The following is a 20594-nucleotide window of genomic DNA, read 5'->3' as shown; positions in this document are numbered from 1 at the left end:
GGGGAGGGACTCCACGCAGGGCCCCTTGGTCACCCTCCCACAGGGTGGAAGTGCTGAGCCCTGCCCCCAACCCAGCGAGCCTGCCTGTCCCAGAGGAGCCGCTGCAGAGGTAATCTCCAGGGCGCAGTAAGAATAGAGCTGCTTAGTGGGCAGCGGGTAGCAGGTGGCTTGGAGGAAGGGCAGAGGGGGAGAGGCAGGGGCCGCAGGCCCACGCCCGTTGCTGCTGCCCTCCAAACGTCAGTGTCTGTCCCTGAGTGCCTTGTGGTCTTGGAGGCCACATCAGGAACCAGGGAGCCCCCTCTGCCCTCCAGAGGCCGGTGCTCCGGCTGGTCTCCAGGGAGGGGCCGTGCAGATGGTCTCCCCCGAGGACCCTTCCCCACCCCAACCTCCTCCAGGTGCCAGGACAGGGATGGAGGGGAAGGCAGAGCAAGGCAAGGAGCAGAGGCAGGTGCAACACTCGGCCAACGGGACATCCATCCTGGGAGGCTGAGGCAGAGGGAGGGCTGGCTGGGACGACGGCCTCCTCCCGTGGCCACTACCCAAAGAGGGGATGTGACAGGACAGCAGGGTCGGGAAGAGGGGCGGCATCAAGGACATGGGGCCCGGAGACAGGAGGGGAACACAGAGGAGTGAGGCCCTGGGCAGGGAGCCAGCTCCCTGCACCTGGATCCCGCGGCACCTGCAGACGGCTGCGGCAAGGGCAATCCACACAACGGCCACAGGGCTGAGTCTGCAACCTCTCCGGGCCAGGCCGGAGGCACTGTGCACCCACACCGGCTTCTGTGGGGCAGGGGAGAGGGTGCTGGCTCTGGAGGCTTTCACCCAGACAGATGCGAATTCAGCTCACACTGACTGGTCAAAGCGAGTCAGTCCTTGACCTGCAGCTGCCACCTGACTTGGAGGGGTAGGAAGAGGGGTGGGAAGGAGCTGAGACACCCAACACAGCCCCAGAATCTGAGCGGAGCTAGGCAGGCCCCTCTAAGGAAAGCCCAGACAGACCCGAAGAGGCCAAGGGCCCTGGAAGGTCTCCCAGGTGAGTGAAGCCCAGGAGAGGAGCAGGGGCTTGGGTACAACTCCAGGCCAGGCTCACCCCGTTCGCCCCATCTGACCAGGTCTACTGCCCCTGCCTCCCATCTCAACTCCCACGATGCCACCACCCCAAGCTGGGCAGTGGGGCCTGGAGCCCGGCCGCCTCCCGACGTGGGTAAAGCATTCAATGTGTTTCCCTGAGATACGCCTGGACATTCCCAGGTCACTCTCAGCACAAGCCCTGTGGGGGCTTGGTCTATCCAACGTCACCACGAGCCACACAGCCCAGCACAGAGCCCACTTCTGTCCCACCAGCACGGGGTCTGCAGGCGACCATCAGTGCACCAGGTGCCACAACAGGACTGTCACCCAGCACCAGCAGATAAGGGACCTAACAGGGTTGTCAGATACACCCAACTGGGGTGACGGGAGCTCAGGCCACACTGTCAGAGGTGGGGTGTCAGTTATCCCCTTTTCACACCAAACAGCCAGCTCCAACTGCCAGGGCCCCTCCTCCGCTGCCCCTGCCCATTCCCCATGAGTCTAAGGGTTTTGTGGCCTCCTGAGTGGAAAGAGCAGAGAGGGGGCTGAGGCCAGGAGCCCGGGGCCCTCGGGCCTGAGAGCAGCCTTCAGCTCCAACCCCCAGCACCAGCACGGGCACCAGCAGGATAGCCCTGGTGGGGAGGACCCCACAGTGACCGGTGAGCCAGTGACGCTGTGGCCTGGGGTGAGGGGTGGCCACCTCACACGCTCTGCCACACACAGCAGCCTCCAACCTGGGCTAGGGGACGACTGCCAAGTTCCCTCCAGCAGGCAAGCCTGGCCTGTCCGGTCATAGCAGGCAGTGATGAGGGCACTGCCCCAGGGGAAGGGCGACGTGGACACAGGTCCCCTGAGGACGAGACCCCATGCCAGCTGGCCCCACAGGCGAGCTGTGGGATGGGGGACTCAGCACCCCGTGGGTCAGGGGCCAGGCAGATGCCTGCAGCCAGGCACCTCCCCCGGTGGAAGCCCCGTGGGGCCCACCCGTCCTCCCGCCCACACCATCTGCAAACGCCCTCGGCCGCCCCGGCTTTTGCTGGAGAAGGTGCTCATCTGTGCACTTCGATTAGTCACAAATCCCTGGGGATTTGGGGTTTAGGGTCAACAAACCTCCCAGCTGATCTGAGCCCTCTGTCTCCTCAGAGGCAATCGCAGCCCCCCGCTGTCCAGCTCAGCGCCCCTCCCACCTCCTGTGCTGGGGGCTGGGCTCCCAAGGCCCGTTCCCTCCCCGTGTGTCAGCTGCCCCCACTCCACTCCCTCTCCCTTTGGCAGGAGACCCTCTGTCCCCGAGTGAGGGGCTGTGGGCCTGAGTGGCCTTTTCTGTCCTGGCCTCCTGAGTCCTGGCCCTCCACCCGTGCCCAAGCAGGATCAGATGAGGCCCTAGAGGACCCTCTCCTGTGTGTGGGGAGCTCCAGGGGGACGCTGCCCTTCACCCACCAGGAGGAGTCAGGAGGGCTGGCCCGGCTGGCCTTAGAGGCAAGTCCCCGGAGGAGAGTGGGGCAGCCAGAGGGTTACACTCAGCACCACCCACCCTCTGCAATGCTCCTCCCAGGAGGCGGGGCTCAGGCATGGACTAGGCTCAGGTCGAGGCAGCCTGGAGTTGGGTGTGCAGCAGTAGCTCTTCTGCCCACGCCCATCTGCCCCCAAGGCCACCTTCTCAACCTCCTGCAAGTCACCTACCCTCAGGCCGCATGAGCCCAGAAACAAGGTGACTTGGACGAGTTTGTCACAAAGCGCTCCCAGGAGTGAGCCCAGGGCACCTGGACCAGACCCCACCACAGCCCCGCAGTGCCTGCCCTGCCTCGGGGAGCCCCGACACCCACGGCCTCTGGAGAGTGCGAGGCCAGGCCCCCCAGCCTTCCCCAGGCTGCTCCATGCCTGCTCTCCGGCACCCACACGCAGGGGCACCCTCAGCTCTGCGGGGCCCTGGCCCTCCCTCTCCCCTGCAAGTTAAAGACAGAGAGGCCCTGGCAGGGCACGAGGGGTGGGGCCTGGGGGTCTGCTCAGGGCCCAGGGCTGGGGGACTGGCCAGCAGGAGGTACTGAGCACATTTGGTTTCCTCCTGCCCCTCCTCAGCACAGAACCAGAGACCCACAGCTGAGGACAGGTTTGGGATCTTGCCAAAACCCCCCGACCCTCACACATCTCTCTCCAGCTGCAGCTGGGCTGTGCCGACCCAGCGCCAAGGCAGGCGCCCTCGCAGGAGGCCGAAGCTGCAGACTTCAGCACCGCTGGTGCTGGACAGCTCCCTGGGGCCTCCCCGCCTGCGGGACAGGGCGCAAGGTCTCTTCCTCTTCCTCAAAGCCGGCGAGCTCCCTGCTGTGTCCCCACAGTCCGCTCCGGGACGACGCTCCGGGACGATGCAGCAGAGCAGGGGCTTCCGTACCACCCACGGCCGCCGCTGCCTTCCCTGGAGACCAGAGAGAACGGGCAGGGGCTGCGCCAGCGGCTGCCGTGGGCCCCAAGGGGCTCTGAGCAGCCTGCAGGAGGCAGGGCCGCTGGCCCAGGAGTGAGGTCCCCGCTCCAGGAACATATTCCCGGGTACGCTGGCCCTGGCCCCAGGGGCTCCTGAGCCCTCCAGACCGTGCAGGAAAGTGGGGGGCTGGCAAAGCGACCTATTCTTCCAGGTTGTGACAATCCCAGGCAGACAGACTCACCGTGAGACGCAGGCACATCCGGGAGAGCACCCGTACCCCAGGCGAGAGCACCGACTCACAAACACCAGGCAGGAAATCCCAAAATACAGACCTGCGAGGGCAGCCGTGCATCAACCTCTCACAGGTGAGGTGTGACACCAGGGGCACGTGCTGAGGACACAGGCCAGGCGCCTCGGCAAGGCAGCTCTGTGAAGATGGGAGCCTAGAGGCCTGCGGAGTGGGCAGGGCGTCCCCTGCCCCCTGCAGCTCTGTGACCGGCTCCACCACTGTTCTGTCTGCTGGTCCTCCCTGATGCCCCACGGTGGCTGTCCTGACACTCATGTGGCCTGAATGAAATGAGGCCCCATGCCCCACGTTGAGGCCAGGCTGGGAGCCGGGCACCAGCAGGGACAGAAGGAAGGAGGGTCACACAGACCCGCTGCTGGCAGTCCCTGGGCCAGAGGAGCAGACGCCGCAGGGTCCCGGCACCACAAGGAGCCTGGGGAGGGCCACGGCTAGATGGGAAGGGCCCCAGCCCTGGGCTGGCTCCTCATCTGCACGCCTCCCAGGGCCACAGTGTCGCAGGTGGGCGGCCGCAGGGCCCAGGCAGAGCCGGCGGGTCCCCCACTCTCTGCCCCCACCACAACGGAGAACAGAGCTGACGGGGCCCCACTTCTCCCACGTGGCATCTGCCCCCCAAGACCACCTGCATGTGTGAGACACACAGTGAACATTCCAGAATGTGTGTCCTGAGGCGGGCCACGGCATTTTGCTGGCCCTGTGCCTGGCTTGGTGCTGGCAGCATTTGCTGCCCAGGAAGGACGTGGATGGGTGGAAGATGGTACCCGCGGCTGCCATACAGGGTCAGGGGTTATGGAAGAGGAGGCCACCGCCCAGGCTCAGAGGTTATGGAAAAGGCAGCCACCGCCCAGGGTCAGGGGTTATGGAAGAGGAGGCCACCGCTACCCCGGCTCTCCAAGTGGGGTCCCCCAACCAGCGTCAGCTTCATCTGGAAAATCCTGAGTGATGCGGAGCCCAGGCCCACCCCACGCCTGGGCCTCCGGGGAACGCTAAGGCTCCGGGCCCTGGGAGCAGCCCCCAGCCATGGAGAGGGCAGGAGACTGAGTCCACGGCTCCAAGCAGAGCCCAGCACCTGCCCAGTTTCTCCTGCAGGGAGAATGGGCTGGTGGTGGAGGCCCAGGCCTGGGAAACGTTCTTTTAAAGTTAAAATCCCAGCATCTGACTGGCTTCCTACCAGTTTCTAGAAATCAGTGCTAATTTCTCAGGGTGATAACAGCCCTTTGATTTTCAAGAGTTTCTCTGTTATATGTGCACACCAAATGTTTACAATAAACGGTGCCTGGGACTATTTCTGCATAACAGAGGTGGGGGGTGTTGCTGGCAGCTACGGGGCAGTGCACGCCAGGCTTGGGGCACTCTCCTCTGCTCCCATGTGAAAACACCAGGACGTGGAGTGATGCCTCCACCCCAGAAAAGCCTCGCGAACCACAGAGCTGGGGCTCAGCCACCACACCCCAAGGTACCAAGGACGAAGGAGGCTGGGCCCGATGGCACCAGGGAATTCGGTCAGGCCCAGAACTCACTGCTTCCTGTGTACCTCAAATCCCCCATATCCACCCGGCAGAAGGCAGAGCCACAGTGGGTGACATGGGATGCGTCCGGGGTCACTGTGGCAGCAGAGGGATGGGCAGGACAAGCTCCTCACCAGCCCAGAGCCCTGGGGGTGCAGCCACCAGTTTGAGCCCCGAGGGACCATGCAGCCCTGGCGTCCCCAGCTGGGCCCAGCTGACCGGCCAGCTCCTTCTGGCTGGAGGTGCCTGTGTGCTGTGGAAGGGACGGAGTCATTCTGTAGCCCCCTGTAAACCCTGTCTGCAAGAAGTCACCATGGGGCTGGCAGAGGGACCCCAAGACCCCGGATGGCACAGGATGAAAGCCAGGGACGGCCTCAGGTGCCAACGGCCAGTCTCCACCCCAAACACTAAAAGCAAGTGGAGGGGCTGGAGGGCTCCAGGCTCCAGGGGACCCCAAGCATCTCCTGGTGCCTACCAGGGACCTGGGTACACCCAGGCCCCATCACAGATAAGCAGGAGGGAGCCTGAGCATGGGGACCAGGGCTCCCGAAGCCACAGCAGCAGGGCCTGCAGCCTAACCCTGGGGAAGAAGCTGCCCTGGCCTCTACGGACTGGGGCCACTGCCTCCTGCCTGGACCCCTCGGGGCTTGTGTGGGAAGGGAACCTCCAGCCCCCGGCCTGGCTGGCCCTCTGTGCTGCCCTGCGCTCTGCAGGACGTTAATGACACCAAGGGGCTGCACAGGGGGCAGCTGAACGAGCCCCCATGTGGCCACCCCAGGTCTCTGAGAACCCAGCTTTGGGGCTGCCTCTCCACCCCCTGCACCCCCAGGGGGCAGGGTCAAAGTGCCTGACATGGCCACCCTGGCCACCACCCTTCCCGGGGCAGGCATCACACCTGTCACCTCTGTCTGCACAAGATAACTCTCGGACCCAGGGCAGTGACGTCACCCCCGCCCAGGGAAGCGGCCGATCAGGGGCCCAGGCCAGCCCCAACCAGGCAGCTCAGGCAGCGGCTGGTCCTGAGGCTGACTCAGGGTGCCGAGGATACGGGCCTGACGCCAGCTGTGCAGAAGGGCTTTCCCTCAGCATGGAGGGCCACCACGCACTGCCCCTCAACCCCTATCCTGACCCCTTCTCCCATACAAGGGGTTCCCCGGGGGCTCCCAGGCCAAGCCACCCACAGAGGCCACATTCCGGGCCAAGCAGGCTCCCTGTGCCCCCGCAAACAACCCACGGCTCTGAGACTCAGCCCCATGAGCAGCCGTTCCCGCTGTATCACGGGACCATGCAGGCGGCCGTCCAGGCGCCCTCTCGCCTCTGCCTGGGGCAGGGAAGGCCAGCCTGCCCTCCAGGGCCCTGGGCTCCAGCTTAAACCAAGTGGGCAGTGATGGCGTGAATGCCCTGGGCACCTCCATCCCCCTCAGGCCAAGGTGCCTGGGACTCCCACCGGCCCTACCCAGCCCCACACAGCCCAGCCCTAGCATAGAAGCGTCCATTCCTCTCAGCCAGTGCCACGAGGCTGCCATGGCCACCCAGGAAAGGCAGCTCTGTCCTCACAGGATGGCACCCCCAGGGCAGACAGGACCCAAGCTCAGCCCAAGGACATGGCACCCAACAAGGAGCACGGTGCCCAGAGAGACGCATGCCAACCAGTGGGACCTTGCCACCTGTCGGGGGTGGTGCTGTCACTCTCCAGGGTTCGGAGAGGAAGCCAGGCCCAGCCTGCCGCCCAGGCCCCTGGGTCAGAGCAGCGCAGGTCTGCCACGGCCTCCGTGGGCCCCAGGACTGAAAGCAGAAAGAGTCTGGGAAGCTGGAGCCTTCCAGGAAAACGAGGAGTTTCTCTTTAACAGCGGGACTTTTGGGAGCACTGCACTGTGGGTGGGGCCTGGCTCCCAGCTGCTGGGCCCAGAACATTGGCCCCTCAGAGGCGGTGGAACAAGGCCTGGACCTGGCGGGCCGGGCCCTGAAAGGCAGCCGGCCTGGTACAATCCCTGCTTTGTCCCTGCAGCCTCTGCCCCAGCCCAGCCTCCATCTTGTCCAGAGCCCCAGGCAGCTGGCTCAGGGCAGCCTGGCCCGGCAGACATCCCTGGGACGAGGCCTTGGGCAGGCCTGCAGGCAGCTCCATCAGCCCGGGCTAGGACCTGGGGCTTGGGCCTGACAGGCACCAGCCCGACAGGTGAAAATGGGGCTGCCCTGCACAGAGGAGGTGGTGGGGTGCCATTAACTTCCTGCAGAGCTCAGGGCAGCACAGAGGACCAGACACACAAGCCCCAAGGGGCCTGACAGATGCTGATCTGCCGTCCTCCTGCTCGGCATGGTGTTTCCAGCCACTGGAACCTCGCACAAGCTTCAGGGAAACCCCATTCTACACACAGGGGTCCTGAGGCCCCAGTCCCTCTGCTTCCGAGGGGCCAGGGTCCAGGTGGGCTGTCCAGAGCTGAGGGCAGGGCCCAGAACTGCACGGTGACACCCCACAGTGCCACCATCCAGGCACAGCCCCGCACAGGTGGATGCCGGCGTCCGGTAGTCACAGGGGTCAGCCCGCCTCCTCTCCTGGTGCCAGCCGCCCAGCAGGGCTGCTGACTTCAGGGACAGCCTGACCCTCCCCAGGTGCCCAAAGAAGTTGGTCTGTGCCTAGTGAGGACTGGAAGGCACAGAAGCCCTCACACAAGCACCACCAGGTGATGGCAAAGGGGCCTTCCCGATGGCTACTCCTGAGTGGCAGACTGGTGCAGCCAGTGGCCGACGGGGAGGCACAGCCCACTCAGTCTGTTCCCAGGGACTGGGGTCGGACCTGCCTTTGGGCCAGCCTGGAGGGGGTCTCTGTCTGCTGCAAGGCTCCCAGAGCACCAGAGCAGGGTGAGGCCATGATGAGAGGCCCCGGGGTCACTCAGCAGACGACTCCAGGAGTGAGAACCAGGAGAGGTCACTCAGGCCCAGGTCCAGAAGCCAGTCTGAGCAACCCTGGTGTCCTGGGGTACAGGCCTTGCTGGCCCCACTCAGTCCTCCAGGCGGCTGGAAGGGAAGAGGCACCAGGAGTGGGGGACGTGGGGGTCCACACACACCTGGTGCAGCAACAACCTTAAGACATTCCCAGCCACCCTCAGAGCAAGGAAGGGGCCCTGACCACCGTGGCAGCCAACGATGGGGGGACCCAGTCCCTGGAGCTTTGGTGGTGGACAGGAGCCACAGCCCTTGGTAGCAGCCCCAGCTGGGCCCGCGTGAGATCTGCCACAAACAGATCCCCTTGAAGCCTAGGGGCCAACCTCGCATCACAGCCGAGGCCCTGCATGCCCCCCTGGTTCTGGACACGACTCCCTGCTTGGGCAGATGGTGGAGCAGGCGGGGCGGCAGCCAGCCACGGTGACTCTGGAAAGCCCTCCCTGGCACAGCTGGGGGTGGGGGCACAGCCTGGTCTTGAGGCTTCCACATCCAGGAAATCCATGGCGTACACACGTCTCAGCCAGCACGGCCAGCACAGTCAGGGCCGGGCGGTGCCCTCTGCCCAGTGTCTTTTCAGCCATTGCCAGCCAGTGACAAGGCAGGGAAACCTGTGTCAACAGGGACACACACACACCTGAGGTGCCCAAGGCCACAGTGGGTGGGGACAGGACAGGGGCCTACGGCTCCCGCCTCCAATGACCCTCCCACCTCCAACGACCCTCCCACCCCTGCCTGGGGAACTGCCTGTCCTCACCACCCGGAACCTCTGTGCCAAGGGCCCTGACAGGGACACTCAAGGCCAGCTCTCAGCCGGAAAGGGGGCTCCCTGCGGAGGGCATGCAGGGTGGGAAGACTCTAGGGGCAGCAACTTGAGGCCTCCACCCTGGCGCAGTCACTGGCATGGTGCCAATGACACCAAATGGACCTTTCCAGGGACTCTGGGGGGCAGGGAGACTTCAGATGGGAGGGCTGCCCGCCATGCCGGCTCCCTGGCCTCTGTGCACGGCGCCCTTGAGAACAGCGTCCTGAGACCCAAGCTTGTGGAAACCCCGTGCAGGGCAGATGAGGGGTTCAGCCTAGCCCCAGGCGGCTGCCGCTCTAACAAAACAGCTGGGGTCAGATGGCCAGGGCCTGATGCGGGGAGGGCCACAGAATTCCCCGGGTCTCGCAGCAGACACCCCACAGCTAAGGAGGCTGCCGGGTCCTGTCTGCCCATGAGCTCTCCAGGCTCAGCCCTGCACAGCCCACCTCTAGGGCCCATCTCCAGGGGCCCATCTCCAGGGGCCCATCTCCAGGGGCCTGCACACCACAGCCAATCACTGCCCAGCCTGCTCAACTTTCTAAACCAACCTCATCTCAGGCCAGCTTCCTTCCCCTCCACATCTGCCTCCAGCTTCTGGACTTGGGGTCACCCCCAGGGTCTCTCAGGCACAGGCTCTCCCTCCCCTCACCTGTTCCATCTTCACTGGCTCCTCCTACCCCAGGACCCCTCTCCACCCTGGCAGCCACCAGGGCTCAATTCTCCTACAGGCCATTGAGAACGTGGAGGGGATGTCCCAGGTCCCTGGCAGCCTAGGGCCCTCCCCCACGCCACAGCAGGTGAACACTGCCAGGTGAGCTGCAGTGCAGCCCCTCATCCTATCTCCTTTGCTCCCTCCCAGGGAGCCCTATCCCAGCCACATTCCTTCTCCCGAGCCCCAGACAGAGGATTCCCAAGGACAGGCCTCTCATCGTCCCATGCAGCCCACCCACCTGCCCCCAAGAACAGCTCCAAGGGCCCAAGGTTCTCCAGCTCCTCCCACAGGGCCTTCCCTGGCCCCCCAGGTTTCAGGAGCCGAGTCCAGGTTTGGGCAAGAAGGTGCCCTGCTCTGCGTACTGATGGGGCACAGGGACAAAGGCACACAGGGACGAAGGCCACCCAGCCTGTGCCACACACCCTCCTGGACCTGCACGCCCCAACTCGGAGCGTCTGCACCCTCCAACCTCCACAGGTGCCCTCGCTGGCAGGGACTGTGTCTCGGCATCCCTGCAGGGGTCAAGCTCAGATGAGGCTACACAAGCCTTTCTCGGCCCCGAGAAAAGCTGGCGCAGCACCTTTGCAGGTGGGTGCCCACCCCGACCCCAGACTACATCCCCCTAGGTCTCGGCCAGAAACCACCGAGGAGCCGGCGAGGAGGCTTACACAGCTGCTCAGCGCTCTGACGGCTTCACCTGGTGCCTGGCTCCAGTAGTGGGACCACTGGAGGCGACCCCCACGGCCACCGAGGGGAGCTGTGCAGAGGACGCCCCATGCAGAAGGATGACCATACAGCCACACCGGCCCTGCAGGAGGCACAGACCCAACAAGCCAGGCGGGTGCTGCACAGGGGAGACCATGGAGCACTCGCGCTGAAAGGCACAAGAAGACAGCCGACTGGACCCTGCAGCGCCTAGAAGCGGCGTCCTCCAGGCCCCAGAGGGAGGCTGTGTGGTCTCCCCTCCCCACACAGCCAGACTCCCCAAGGGCAGGTTTTGGAGCATATTTTTGGCCCACCTTCCAACAGGCCCCAGCTTGGGTCAGCTGGGTGGAAGGGCTCTCGTGGTACCATGAGGCTCACTGCCACTGCCACTGACCACCTCCCTCTCAGTGGCCACCTCGAGTTGAGCAGCTCCCACTTTCAAGGACTCAGGCAGAGGGGAGGAGATGAACAGAGAGGGCCAAACAAAACTGCCAGCCACAGACACAGGGAAGGGGCTGGAGTCGTGTCCACACCCACAGCCCCCCAAGCAAGGCCTCCACAACTCCCCTGTGTCCAGGTCCCCGGAGAAGCGTTCTCCACAGCAGGACCAGACCGTCCTCGGGCAGTGGCGGCCAGAAACCCAGCCTCCCGTTCTCCCACGGAGGTCTCCTGGCAGGAAGCCTATCTCCCTCTTGAGCTTGGGACCTGGCAGCTCTCCTGGCATCTGCTGCCAAGTGGCCCAGCACACATACTTGGGGCCCCACATCCACCCAACTCCCAGTGAGCCTTCAGCAGCAGCAACGGGAAGATGCACAGAAATGGTGGCCTTCTCCAGGGCCCTGCCAGCGACGCACTTGCGCTCTGCCCATCAGAACTCAGGAGAGAGGGGCCGCTTTGTGCCCCCCCTCCAGCTGTTTTCTAAATATCTCTCTCAGCACGTTGTAGACACACACAGCCCATCCTTTTGTATTCATTACTGTTAATTACAGTGGAAACCTCCCGTAATTAACTGCCGCCAGCAGAACTCCATGAAGACTGGAGACCAGCCCCTACCCACCGAGGCCGCGCACAGCACATAACTCATCGCACAGCACATAACTCATCGTATCTTCACTTACACACGGATGTTTCCTTATAACAACATTTTATTGGGACCCTAATTGGATTATCTCACTGACTCCTGCATCCCGCTGCCCTGGGCCCTTCCTTCACCACGGATTTCACAAACTAGTTTTTCTTTCTGGGAAAGACGAGAATTTTGAACCCAGGTGACATGGGCTGAATGCCACCTCCTCTCCAACTCAGGCCACACCACCCCAACTGCCCAGACCCTGCCCTGTGGCCAGGGGCCCCTCCGTGCCGTGGCTGGTGGGGGAAAGCTGTGCACCCAATGCAAGGGGGCTCCCCCGAACCCCTCGGCCCAAACCCCTTCCTGCAGCTCTGCCTTAGTTACATCACAGCCACGGTCCTCCCCCAAGAGCCTGGGCCTGGCCCACTTTCCTTTCCCAACGCCACCTCCCAGCTCCTCCTCTGTGCAGCCGTGAGGGGCTGAGCCTCCACCCTGCACCAGCGCCCTCCTCCTCCTTCCCTCCACCCCTGCCTGCCCGGGTCTAAGGAACTTCTCGGATTGGAAGGGAAAGGCAGTGCCCTGGGACCTCGGGGACACCAAGAGACAGGCCGGTCCTGGGAGAAGAAAGAAAATGGCTGAGCCCCAGCCTCCACAAAGGCGACTCTGTGAACGCGCCTGACGGACCAGATGAAGGGCTAGCCAAGCCCAGCGGGCCGGGGAGAGTTGGCCACATGCGAGGGTAGCCGGGCTTGCCTCTGGCCTTGGTTGGGCCTCCGCCGGTTCCCTAGAACAGGCAGGGACCCCGCCTGTTCCCTAGAATGACAGCCAGGCCCCACCGGGAAACCCCCTCCACCGGCAGGCCGCGGGGCCGCTCCACGGGTCAGGTCCCACGCACTTCTGGTCCCGGCACCAATGGCCTCTCCCTCCCCCGGGGGAATGCAGGTCACAGACGCTCCGCCCGCCCGAGCCCGAGCCGGAGCCGGAGCAGCGCAAGGCGCTGTCCAGCCCTCTGCAGGTCCCCGCACTCTCCCGCCCCCACCGCGGAGGGAGATCGGGCCTGCCCGGAGGCCCCGGTGGCCGGCGCACGGAGGTGGGAGTCCCGCCGGGGGCGCAGCTGCTCGGGCAGCACGCCTATTAGCGCGGCCGCGGCAGACGGCAGATGGGCGCCCGCGCGGCCCCCTCCTCCCGCGGCACAATGGGCCCGGTCGCCGGGGCGCACAATGCGGCCCGGGCCGCGCACCTGCAACGGGGCCCGAGGGGAGCCTGTCCGGCCCGGCCCGTGCGCCCCCGTCAGCCCGCGCGCCCCGCGCCGCGCCGCGTGTCCTTGGGCCGCGCCCGGCCGACCGCAGCCAAGCGGCCTGCGGGGTCCGCAGCGGAACCGGGACGCACGAGCGGACGGGGGCGCACGGGCCGCCCATTGTTCGCGGCCGGGGCTCGGGCCGGGCCTGTGGCTTCGCGGCCGGGGCCTCCCTCGGGCGCCCCCCACCCAACGCGTTGCCAGCGCGGCCTCCCCGGTCCCGGCCCCCGCCCCGGCCGCACGCACCTGTCTGCCCCTTGCCCAGCGTCTTCTCCAGCCGGTAGGGCCCCACATACTGCGCGTGCTGCGCGCCGCCGTCCTTCCCCGTCGATGTCATCGCTCCGGGGCCCGGCGCCGGCCAGGGGCGCCCGGGCGCGCGGGCAGGGAGGGGCCGCCCAGCGTCCGCCCGCGTCCGCCGAGCGCCGTCCGCGCCGACCGGGCCGGGGCGCCCCCGCGGGCCCCGCTGCTCTGCGCCGCCCGCGTCCGCCTGCGCCGCCGCCCCCTGCGTCCACTCCGACGCGGCAGTCCGAGGCCCGGCCCGCGGCGACGCCTCCGCCTCGTCGAGAGGACAGGGCGGGCGGGGGCACCTGGCTTCCGCCGCCGCCGCCGCCGCCGCCAAGGCCCGCGCCCCGCGCCCCGCGCCCCCAGCGCACGCCCGTCCGCGGCCGCGCAGCCGAGCCGAGCCGAGCCGTGCAGCTGAGCCGAACAGCCGAGTCCCGCAGCCGAGCCCAGCCGAACAGAGCCGAGCCGAGCCGAGCCGCGCAGCTGAGCCGAACAGCCGAGCCCAGCGGCCGAGTCGAGCCGAACAGAGCCGAGCCGCGCAGCCGAGCCGTGCAGCCCAGCCGAACAGCCGAGCCGAACAGCGGAGTCGAGCGGAGCTGAGGGGAGCCGAGCCGAGCCGGGCCGCGCAGCGGAGCCGAGCCGACACGAGCCTGTACGAACGCAGTGGGATGCGGCGGCGGCTGCAAGTGGTGCCCGCGCCGGCCAATCAGCGCCTCCCCGCCCCGCCCCGCCGCTGCGAGCGCTCGGGGAGACTCGAGGGGGCCAGGCTAGGCCAGGGCGAGGCCGGGACCCGGGAGCTTCCCGCCCGCCGCCTGCCACGTCCGGTCCCATCAGGCAGCAGAGCTCCCGCTGCCGCCCGACCCGCCCTTAAGGCGCATCCCGGGACGGAGCAGGCGGTGGGCCTATGGCGAGGGGTTGCAGATGGCTGCCGAGGACTGGGGTTTTACCCTGCAGTGCGTGACCCCTGGTGTCCCAAAGAGTTTCCTGCCCCTCAAGGGGGTGCTGCACGCGCGGGGGATGGGGATGCTGCGCTGGAGGGGGGCGAGTGTTGCATGCGGGGCGTGGGTGCTGTACTGGGGAGAGGTGCTGCACTCGGGGCAGGGGTGCTGCACACATTGGGGGTGCTGCACACGTTGGGGGCATGCTGCGCTGGAGGGGGCGGGTGTTGCATGCGGGGCGGGGTGTTGCACCCGTGGCGGCGGGACTGCATGGGAGTCTGTGGGGCTGCTGCACTCAGGCATTGTCCAAGCAGTAATTTTGCACCCCCAGGAAGGACGTGGTCCTCTGCCTCCGCTCCTGAGGGAGAAGCGGCAGTATTCCCAGTTATGCCACAGTGACCCGCGCGGCGCTGAGTCAAGGAACTCACCTGAGGTCTGGCCGCAGCGCCCTGGCGCCTCCCAGCCCTTGCTGCCGACCCCTCTTTCAGGTTGAGCAGCTGGGCAGGGGCTGCCGGGAGCAGCCTTTGGAGATCTAAACACAGGCAGCGGAAGAGGCAGCCAGACCTAGATGGATCCTCTGTTTCTTTGCAGAAAGGCACTGATATTTCCTTAAGCCCATGCTGCAGAAGGTGGTGGGAGGGGAGAAGTGAGGGGGACCCGGAACCCTGCAGAGTGGGGGTCCCAGATCTTGCCCGTGTATGGTCTGCGGGCAACGTTTCTCCTGCGGGCTCTGCCACACACTGTTGCTGACCGTGGCCCGCTCCCCACCCTGGGAAGCCTGTATGAGCTCAGGAAACTGCAGGGCCTTCCCAGTGCGCCCTCCTGCTCTTTGGGCTGTCCGCATTTCCAACTGGGGAAGGGCAGTGGGCCCCAAAGTGCCTGTCCACTCTCAGCTGGCACGCCCCTACCCTGCTCCCCTTCAAATGCTGTGGGCTAAGGGTCCTCCCTGCCCAATCCTGAGCATGAACAATTGGGGCCCTGCCAGTGGGGGCAGGGAAGGGGGGCTGAGAGCATGGGACAGAGGCAGAGGGTCCCCCCGCCCCGGCTGCTGTTGCTGTGAGTGGGGGCAGCAGGCATTTTTAGCTGAATTTAGAGTGTTTGGGACCTCCAGCTGGAGAAACTGTCAAGCAGTGACATCTGGCTGGAGGCTGACTGGGAGTGGTCTGGTCCAGGTGCCAACAGAGGCAGAGGGTGTGCAGGAGACCAGGAGAGGGCGTCAGGCCACAGCCAGAGGGCAGGGGCACTTGGCCCGAGATGCCCTGTCTCTGCTGCCACGGTCACCTGGCCTCCCAGCCTGCAGCAGAGTCAGATGCAGCTTTGTGGTGTCCTCAGCAGCATTTCGCCCTATTGACCATTTGCATCCGGCTGCTCCAGTGGCCAAAATTCTTGCTTTCTTCCTTCCCACTTCCTTGCCAGCTTGCATCCCTCTCCCACCCTTTGCTGCGGCCCTGAGGCCTTTTCTTCCCGTCTGTGTTGAAGCAACCTGTGCCATTGGTGGCCTCTGGGGCTCAGTCTGGGGCCTCTCTTCTGGCCCGCTGCCTGTCCTCCAGGCACTAGGGGCTACTCAGCCTTCAGCCTCTGAGTGCCCATCCTCAAATTGCCTCCCAGCCTCCCTCGGCCCTCCTGCTGTCCCCTCTTGAATGTGCTGCACAAAACCCCAGACTCAATGCTTTATTGCTGGCACACCGCACCCTCCCTGCCCCCATCTTCGTGGGGGTCAACAGGACGACTGCCCTTCCGTCCAGCAGGCCTGGTGCTGGGGTGCTCCAGGAGGGGCTGTGCCAGGGTGTGGCCAGCCAGGAGGCGCTCAGGACAGTGATGCCACAGCCCTTGGTCCCCCTCTGTCACGTGTAAGGTGGGGGCAGGAGCCCCAAGGGAGCCAGGGCTCTTGAGCACAAAGGTCTGTTGCCGGAGTTAGGACAGGGCCCAGTCTCGTAAAGAAGTCCAGGCCAAGACTCACCAGTAGAGCCCACCAAACACTAATGGGGGAAAAGCACTCCGCTACACAGACGCTTCCAGGACACAGAGGAAGACGGGTCACTCCCCAGCTTCTGTGTGAAGCTGTCATCACCCTGGTGCCAAAACCAGATGAGGACATGACAAGAAAATTAAAGTCCACTCAGGAGCCTAGACACAAAAATCCCTTAACAAAACGTCAAATCAATTTCAGCAATATATAAAGAGAACACATATGACCTTGTGGAGCTTACCCAGGAATGCAAAGTTAGTTTAACATTTCAAAATCAATTGTCGTTCACTGTTAGCAGACCGACACAGAAAAACCACATGGTCATTTCCATAGACACAAGGAAAGCATTCAACAAAATTCAACACTCATTCATGACAAAAGTTTTCAGTAAACCAGGAGGAGAAGATTCAAATCTGTTCTACTCCTGCACTCCCAACCTGACAAAGGGAAACTACAAAACCCACAGCTAACGTCACGCTTCGTGGCGAGAAACTGAAAGCTTTTCCTTGGGTCAGGGACAGGGCACGGCTGTCCATCGTCACCAGTTATTTCAGTGTTGTGCCAGAGGACATGCCCGAGTAATGACGCAAAGAAAACAAAATTTGTACCATTGAAAAGGAAATTTTAGGTGATCTTTAATTTTTTTTTTTTTTTTTTTTTTTTTTTTTTTGAGACGGAGTCTCGCTCTGTCACCCAGGCTGGAGTGCAGTGGCCGGATCTCAGCTCACTGCAAGCTCCGCCTCCCGGTTCACGCCATTCTCCTGCCTCAGCCTCCCAGGTAGCTGGGACTACAGGCGCCGCCACCTCGCCCGGCTAGTTTTTTGTATTTTTTTTTTTTTTTTTTTTTTTTTTTTTTTTTTGAGACGGAGTCTCGTTCTGATGCCCAGGCTGGAATGCAGTGGCCGGATCTCAGCTCACTGCAAGCTCCGCCTCCTGGGTTCACGCCATTCTCCTGCCTCAGCCTCCCCAGTAGCTGGGACTACAGGCGCCCCGCCACCTCGCCCGGCTAGTTTTTTGTATTTTTTAGTAGAGACGGGGTTTCACCGTGTTAGCCAGGATGGTCTCGATCTCCTGACCTCGTGATCCGCCCGCCTCGGCCTCCCAAAGTGCTGGGATTACAGGCTTGAGCCACCGCGCCTGGCCAGGTGATCTTTATTAGAAGATAACATTAATGGCCAGGCACAGTGGCTCACGTCTGTAATCCCAGCACCTTGGGAGGCCGAGGCGGGCAGATCACCTGAGGTCAGGAGTTCGAGACCAGCCTGGCCGACCTGGTGAAACCCTGTCTCTTCTAAAAATACAAAAATTAGCTGGGCTTGGGTGACGGGCACCTGTAATCCCAGCTACTCAGGAGGCTCAGGCAGGAGAATCGCTTAAACTCATGAGGCAGAGGTTGCAGTTAGCTGAGATCGTGCCATTGCACTCCAGCCTGGGCAACAAGAGCGAAACTCTGTCTCAAAACAAGAAGATAACATTATTGTCTGCAGAAAATTCTAAGCTACAAACTGGTACTAAAACGAATAAGCAAGTTTACCAAAGCCACAAGGTACAAAGCCAAAAAAAGGTCAGTTCTATTTGTGTACTAACAATCAATTAGAAATTGAAATTATGAAAACAGTACCACTTAAAAAGAGAATTTAAAAACCACAAAATACTAGGGGTAAATTTAACAGAATTTGCATGAGACCTGTACACAGAAAACTATTATATATCTCTCAACATATTGAGGGAGACTTTAAAATGTCTAAGTAATCAGTTTAATTTTAATTATTTTTTTTAAATTTTCTTTTAATTTTTTTTTTTTAATTGACAAGGTAGGAAGTGTGGTGGCTTGTGCTACTACTTCCAGCACTTTGGAAGGCCAAAGCGCGAAGACAGCTTGAGCCCAGGAATTTGAGACCAGCCTGGGCAGCATAGCAAGACCCCATCTGGGTGAAATCCCATCTCTACTCAAAATACAAAAAAATTAGCCGGGCGAGGTGGTGGGCGCCTGTAGTCCCAGCTACTCGGGAGGCTGAGGCAGGACAATGGTGTGAACCCAGGAGGCGGAGCTTGCAGTGAGCTGAGATCCGGCCACTGCACTCCAGTCCGGGCAACAGAGCGAGACTCTGTCTCAAAAAAAAAAAAAAGACCCCATCTGATATAGTTTGGATATTTGTCCCCGCCCAGACATCATTCCAACATTGAACCAGGAATCTTCAATGTTGGAGATGGGGCCTGGTGGGAGATGTTTTGGTCATGGGGTGGATTCCTTGCGGCTTGGTGCTGTCCTTATAATGGTGAGTATTTGTGAGATCTGGTTAAGTGTGTGGCGCCTCCCCTCCCATTCTCTCTTGCTCCCGCTTCTGCTATGTGAGACCCCTGCTCCCCCTTTGCCTTCCGCCGTGATTGGAAGCTTCCCGATGCCACGCTTCCTTTACAGCCTGTAGAACCATAAGCCAATTAAACCTCTTTTTAAAATAAACTACCCAGTCTCAGGTATTTATAGCAACACGAGAACAGCCTAACACACTAGCTCTATAAAAAATAAAATAGCCAGGCATGGCTACACACCAGGACTCCACACTGGTAGTCCCAGCTCCTTGGAAGGCTGAGGTGGGAGAATTGCTTGAACCGGAGAGATGGAGGCTGCAGTGAGCTGTCATAGCACCACTACCCTCCAGCCTGGGCAACAGAGTGAGACCCTGCCTCAAAAAAAAAGGATGACTAAAATTTAGAAGATGCACAGCACCTGGAACTCTCAGACGTTGCAGATGGGAGTGCAAAATGATGCTTTGGGAACCAGTTTGTCAGTTTCTTATAAAATTAAACACACCATTACTGTACAATCCAACAATCCTGCTTACAGGTATTTTCCCATGAAAAATGAAAACTTAACAGCCACACACAACTTGCATGCAAATGTTCATAGCCACTTTATTTGTAACACCCAAGAAGTGGAAAGAACCCCTTTGTCCTTGGGTGCTGACTGGACAGACAGGCTGTGGTGCACCCACACAGGGAACACGACTCAGCTGTGACCAGAGCGGGCTGGGGAGCGTGGCCGAGATGTGCGTGAATCTCAGACACATTAGGCCAAGTGAAAGAATCCGGCCTCAGAAAGCCATGTGCTGTATGATTCTATTTCTATGACATTATAGAAAAGGCAAAACTGTAGCCACAGAAGGTAGAGGGGTGGCTGCAGGTCCAAGGTGGTAGGAATTCTCATGCATCCTGATGGCTAGGTTGTTTGCCAAACTCATCGAATCATGTATGTACAAACTTGAGTAAAACTGCCCAGCAGAATTTCTGAGCACCACCCAGAAGAGCCCATGGGCCACACAGGGAGACACACCTGGGAGCACCGGGTGCCCTGCCGACCACAAGGTCAATGGCAACCCAAGGGGAAGCCTCGCCTGTGGGTGAGTGGGTGCTAGGGGGAGGGCTTCCTGCAGGAGGTGGCTCCAGCTGCCTGAGGATGTAAGTGCAGGGCAGTGGACAAGTGGGTCATTGAAGCCAGGTGCAGTGGCTTACGCCTGTAATCCCAGCACTGTGGGAGGCCGAGGCAGGTGGATCACCTGAGGTCAGGAGTTCAAGACCAGCCTGGCCAACTTGGTGAAACCCTGTCTCCATTAAAAATACAAAAATTGGCCTAGCGCGTGGTTCACGCCTTAATCCCAGCACTTTAGGAGGCTGAGGTAGGCGAATCATGAGGTCAGGATATCAAGAACATTCTGGCTAACACAGTGAAACCCCGTCTCTACTAAAAATACAAAAAAACTAGCTGGGCGACGTGGCAGGCGCCTGTAGTCCCAGCTACTCGGGAGGCTGAGGCAGGAGAATGGCATAAACCCGGGAGGCGGAGCTTGCAGTGAGCTGAGATCCGGCCACTGCACTCCAGTCCGGGCGACAGAGCGAGACTTCTCCTCAAAAAAAAAAAAAAAAAAAAAAAATACAAAAATTGGCCTGGCGCGTGGTTCACGCCTTAATCCCAGCACTTTAGGAGGCTGAGGTAGGCGAATCATGAGGTCAGGAGATCAAGAACATCCTGCTAACACCGTGAAACCCCGTTTTTACTAAAGAAACAAAATACAAAAAAAAAATTAGCCGGTCGTGGTGGAGGGCGCCTGTAGTCCCTGCTGCTCGGGAGGAGAACGGTGTGAACCCGGAAGACAGAGCTTGCAGTGAGCCAAGATAGCGCCACTGCACCCTAGCCTGGGCTACAGAGTGAGACCCTGTCTAAAAAAAAAAAAATAATAGCCGGGCGTGGCGGCGCACACCTGCAGTCCCAGCGACTCAGGAGGCTGAGGCAGGAGAATCGCTGGAACCCCGGAGCCGAGGTCGCACCACTGCACCCCAGCCTGGGAAACACAACAAGACACCATCTCAAAAACAAAACAAAACAAAGTGGGTCATTGACCACTCAGGCCTTCTTGGACGACCCCAGGGGAGAGGACGATACAGAGGGGGTCATCGGATGTCCCATCTCCATTGCCAGCCTAGAAATTTCCGGCTGGTGGGGGGTGGCCTTTGTTTCCAGGCACCGGCCCTGGGAGAATGTGCGTCCAGGGGTTGTGAGGCTCTGGGCGTCAGCCGCTG

General features: G+C 62.0%; 1 protein-coding gene across 12 annotated transcripts in view; it reads right to left on the bottom strand.

Annotated features, from left to right (window-relative positions):
* The window catches only part of BRSK2 (BR serine/threonine kinase 2), a 64888-nt gene extending 51357 nt beyond the window's left edge, over positions 1–13531 (bottom strand). For 9 of the 12 annotated variants that reach the window (XR_004435829.1, XR_004435830.1, XM_033205525.1 and 6 more), the window contains exon 1: positions 13074–13489. Coding sequence is in view for 9 of the 12 variants with exons in the window: in XM_033205525.1 (XP_033061416.1) it covers positions 13074–13164 (91 nt within the window). In the remaining 3 variants the exon portion in view is untranslated. Of the gene's footprint in view, positions 1–13073 lie in introns of all 12 variants that reach the window. The other 3 variants (XR_004435831.1, XM_033205531.1, XM_033205530.1) reach the window with 3 other exon arrangements.
* Between the last annotated feature and the right edge of the window lie 7063 nt (positions 13532–20594).

This window comes from Trachypithecus francoisi, unplaced genomic scaffold (assembly GCF_009764315.1).
Source record: "Trachypithecus francoisi isolate TF-2019V2 unplaced genomic scaffold, Tfra_2.0 Lachesis_group8, whole genome shotgun sequence".
Classification (NCBI taxonomy): Eukaryota; Metazoa; Chordata; class Mammalia; order Primates; family Cercopithecidae; genus Trachypithecus; species Trachypithecus francoisi.
The sequence above is the reverse complement of the archived record's forward strand: the minus strand, read 5'-3'. Positions and strand labels throughout refer to the sequence as shown.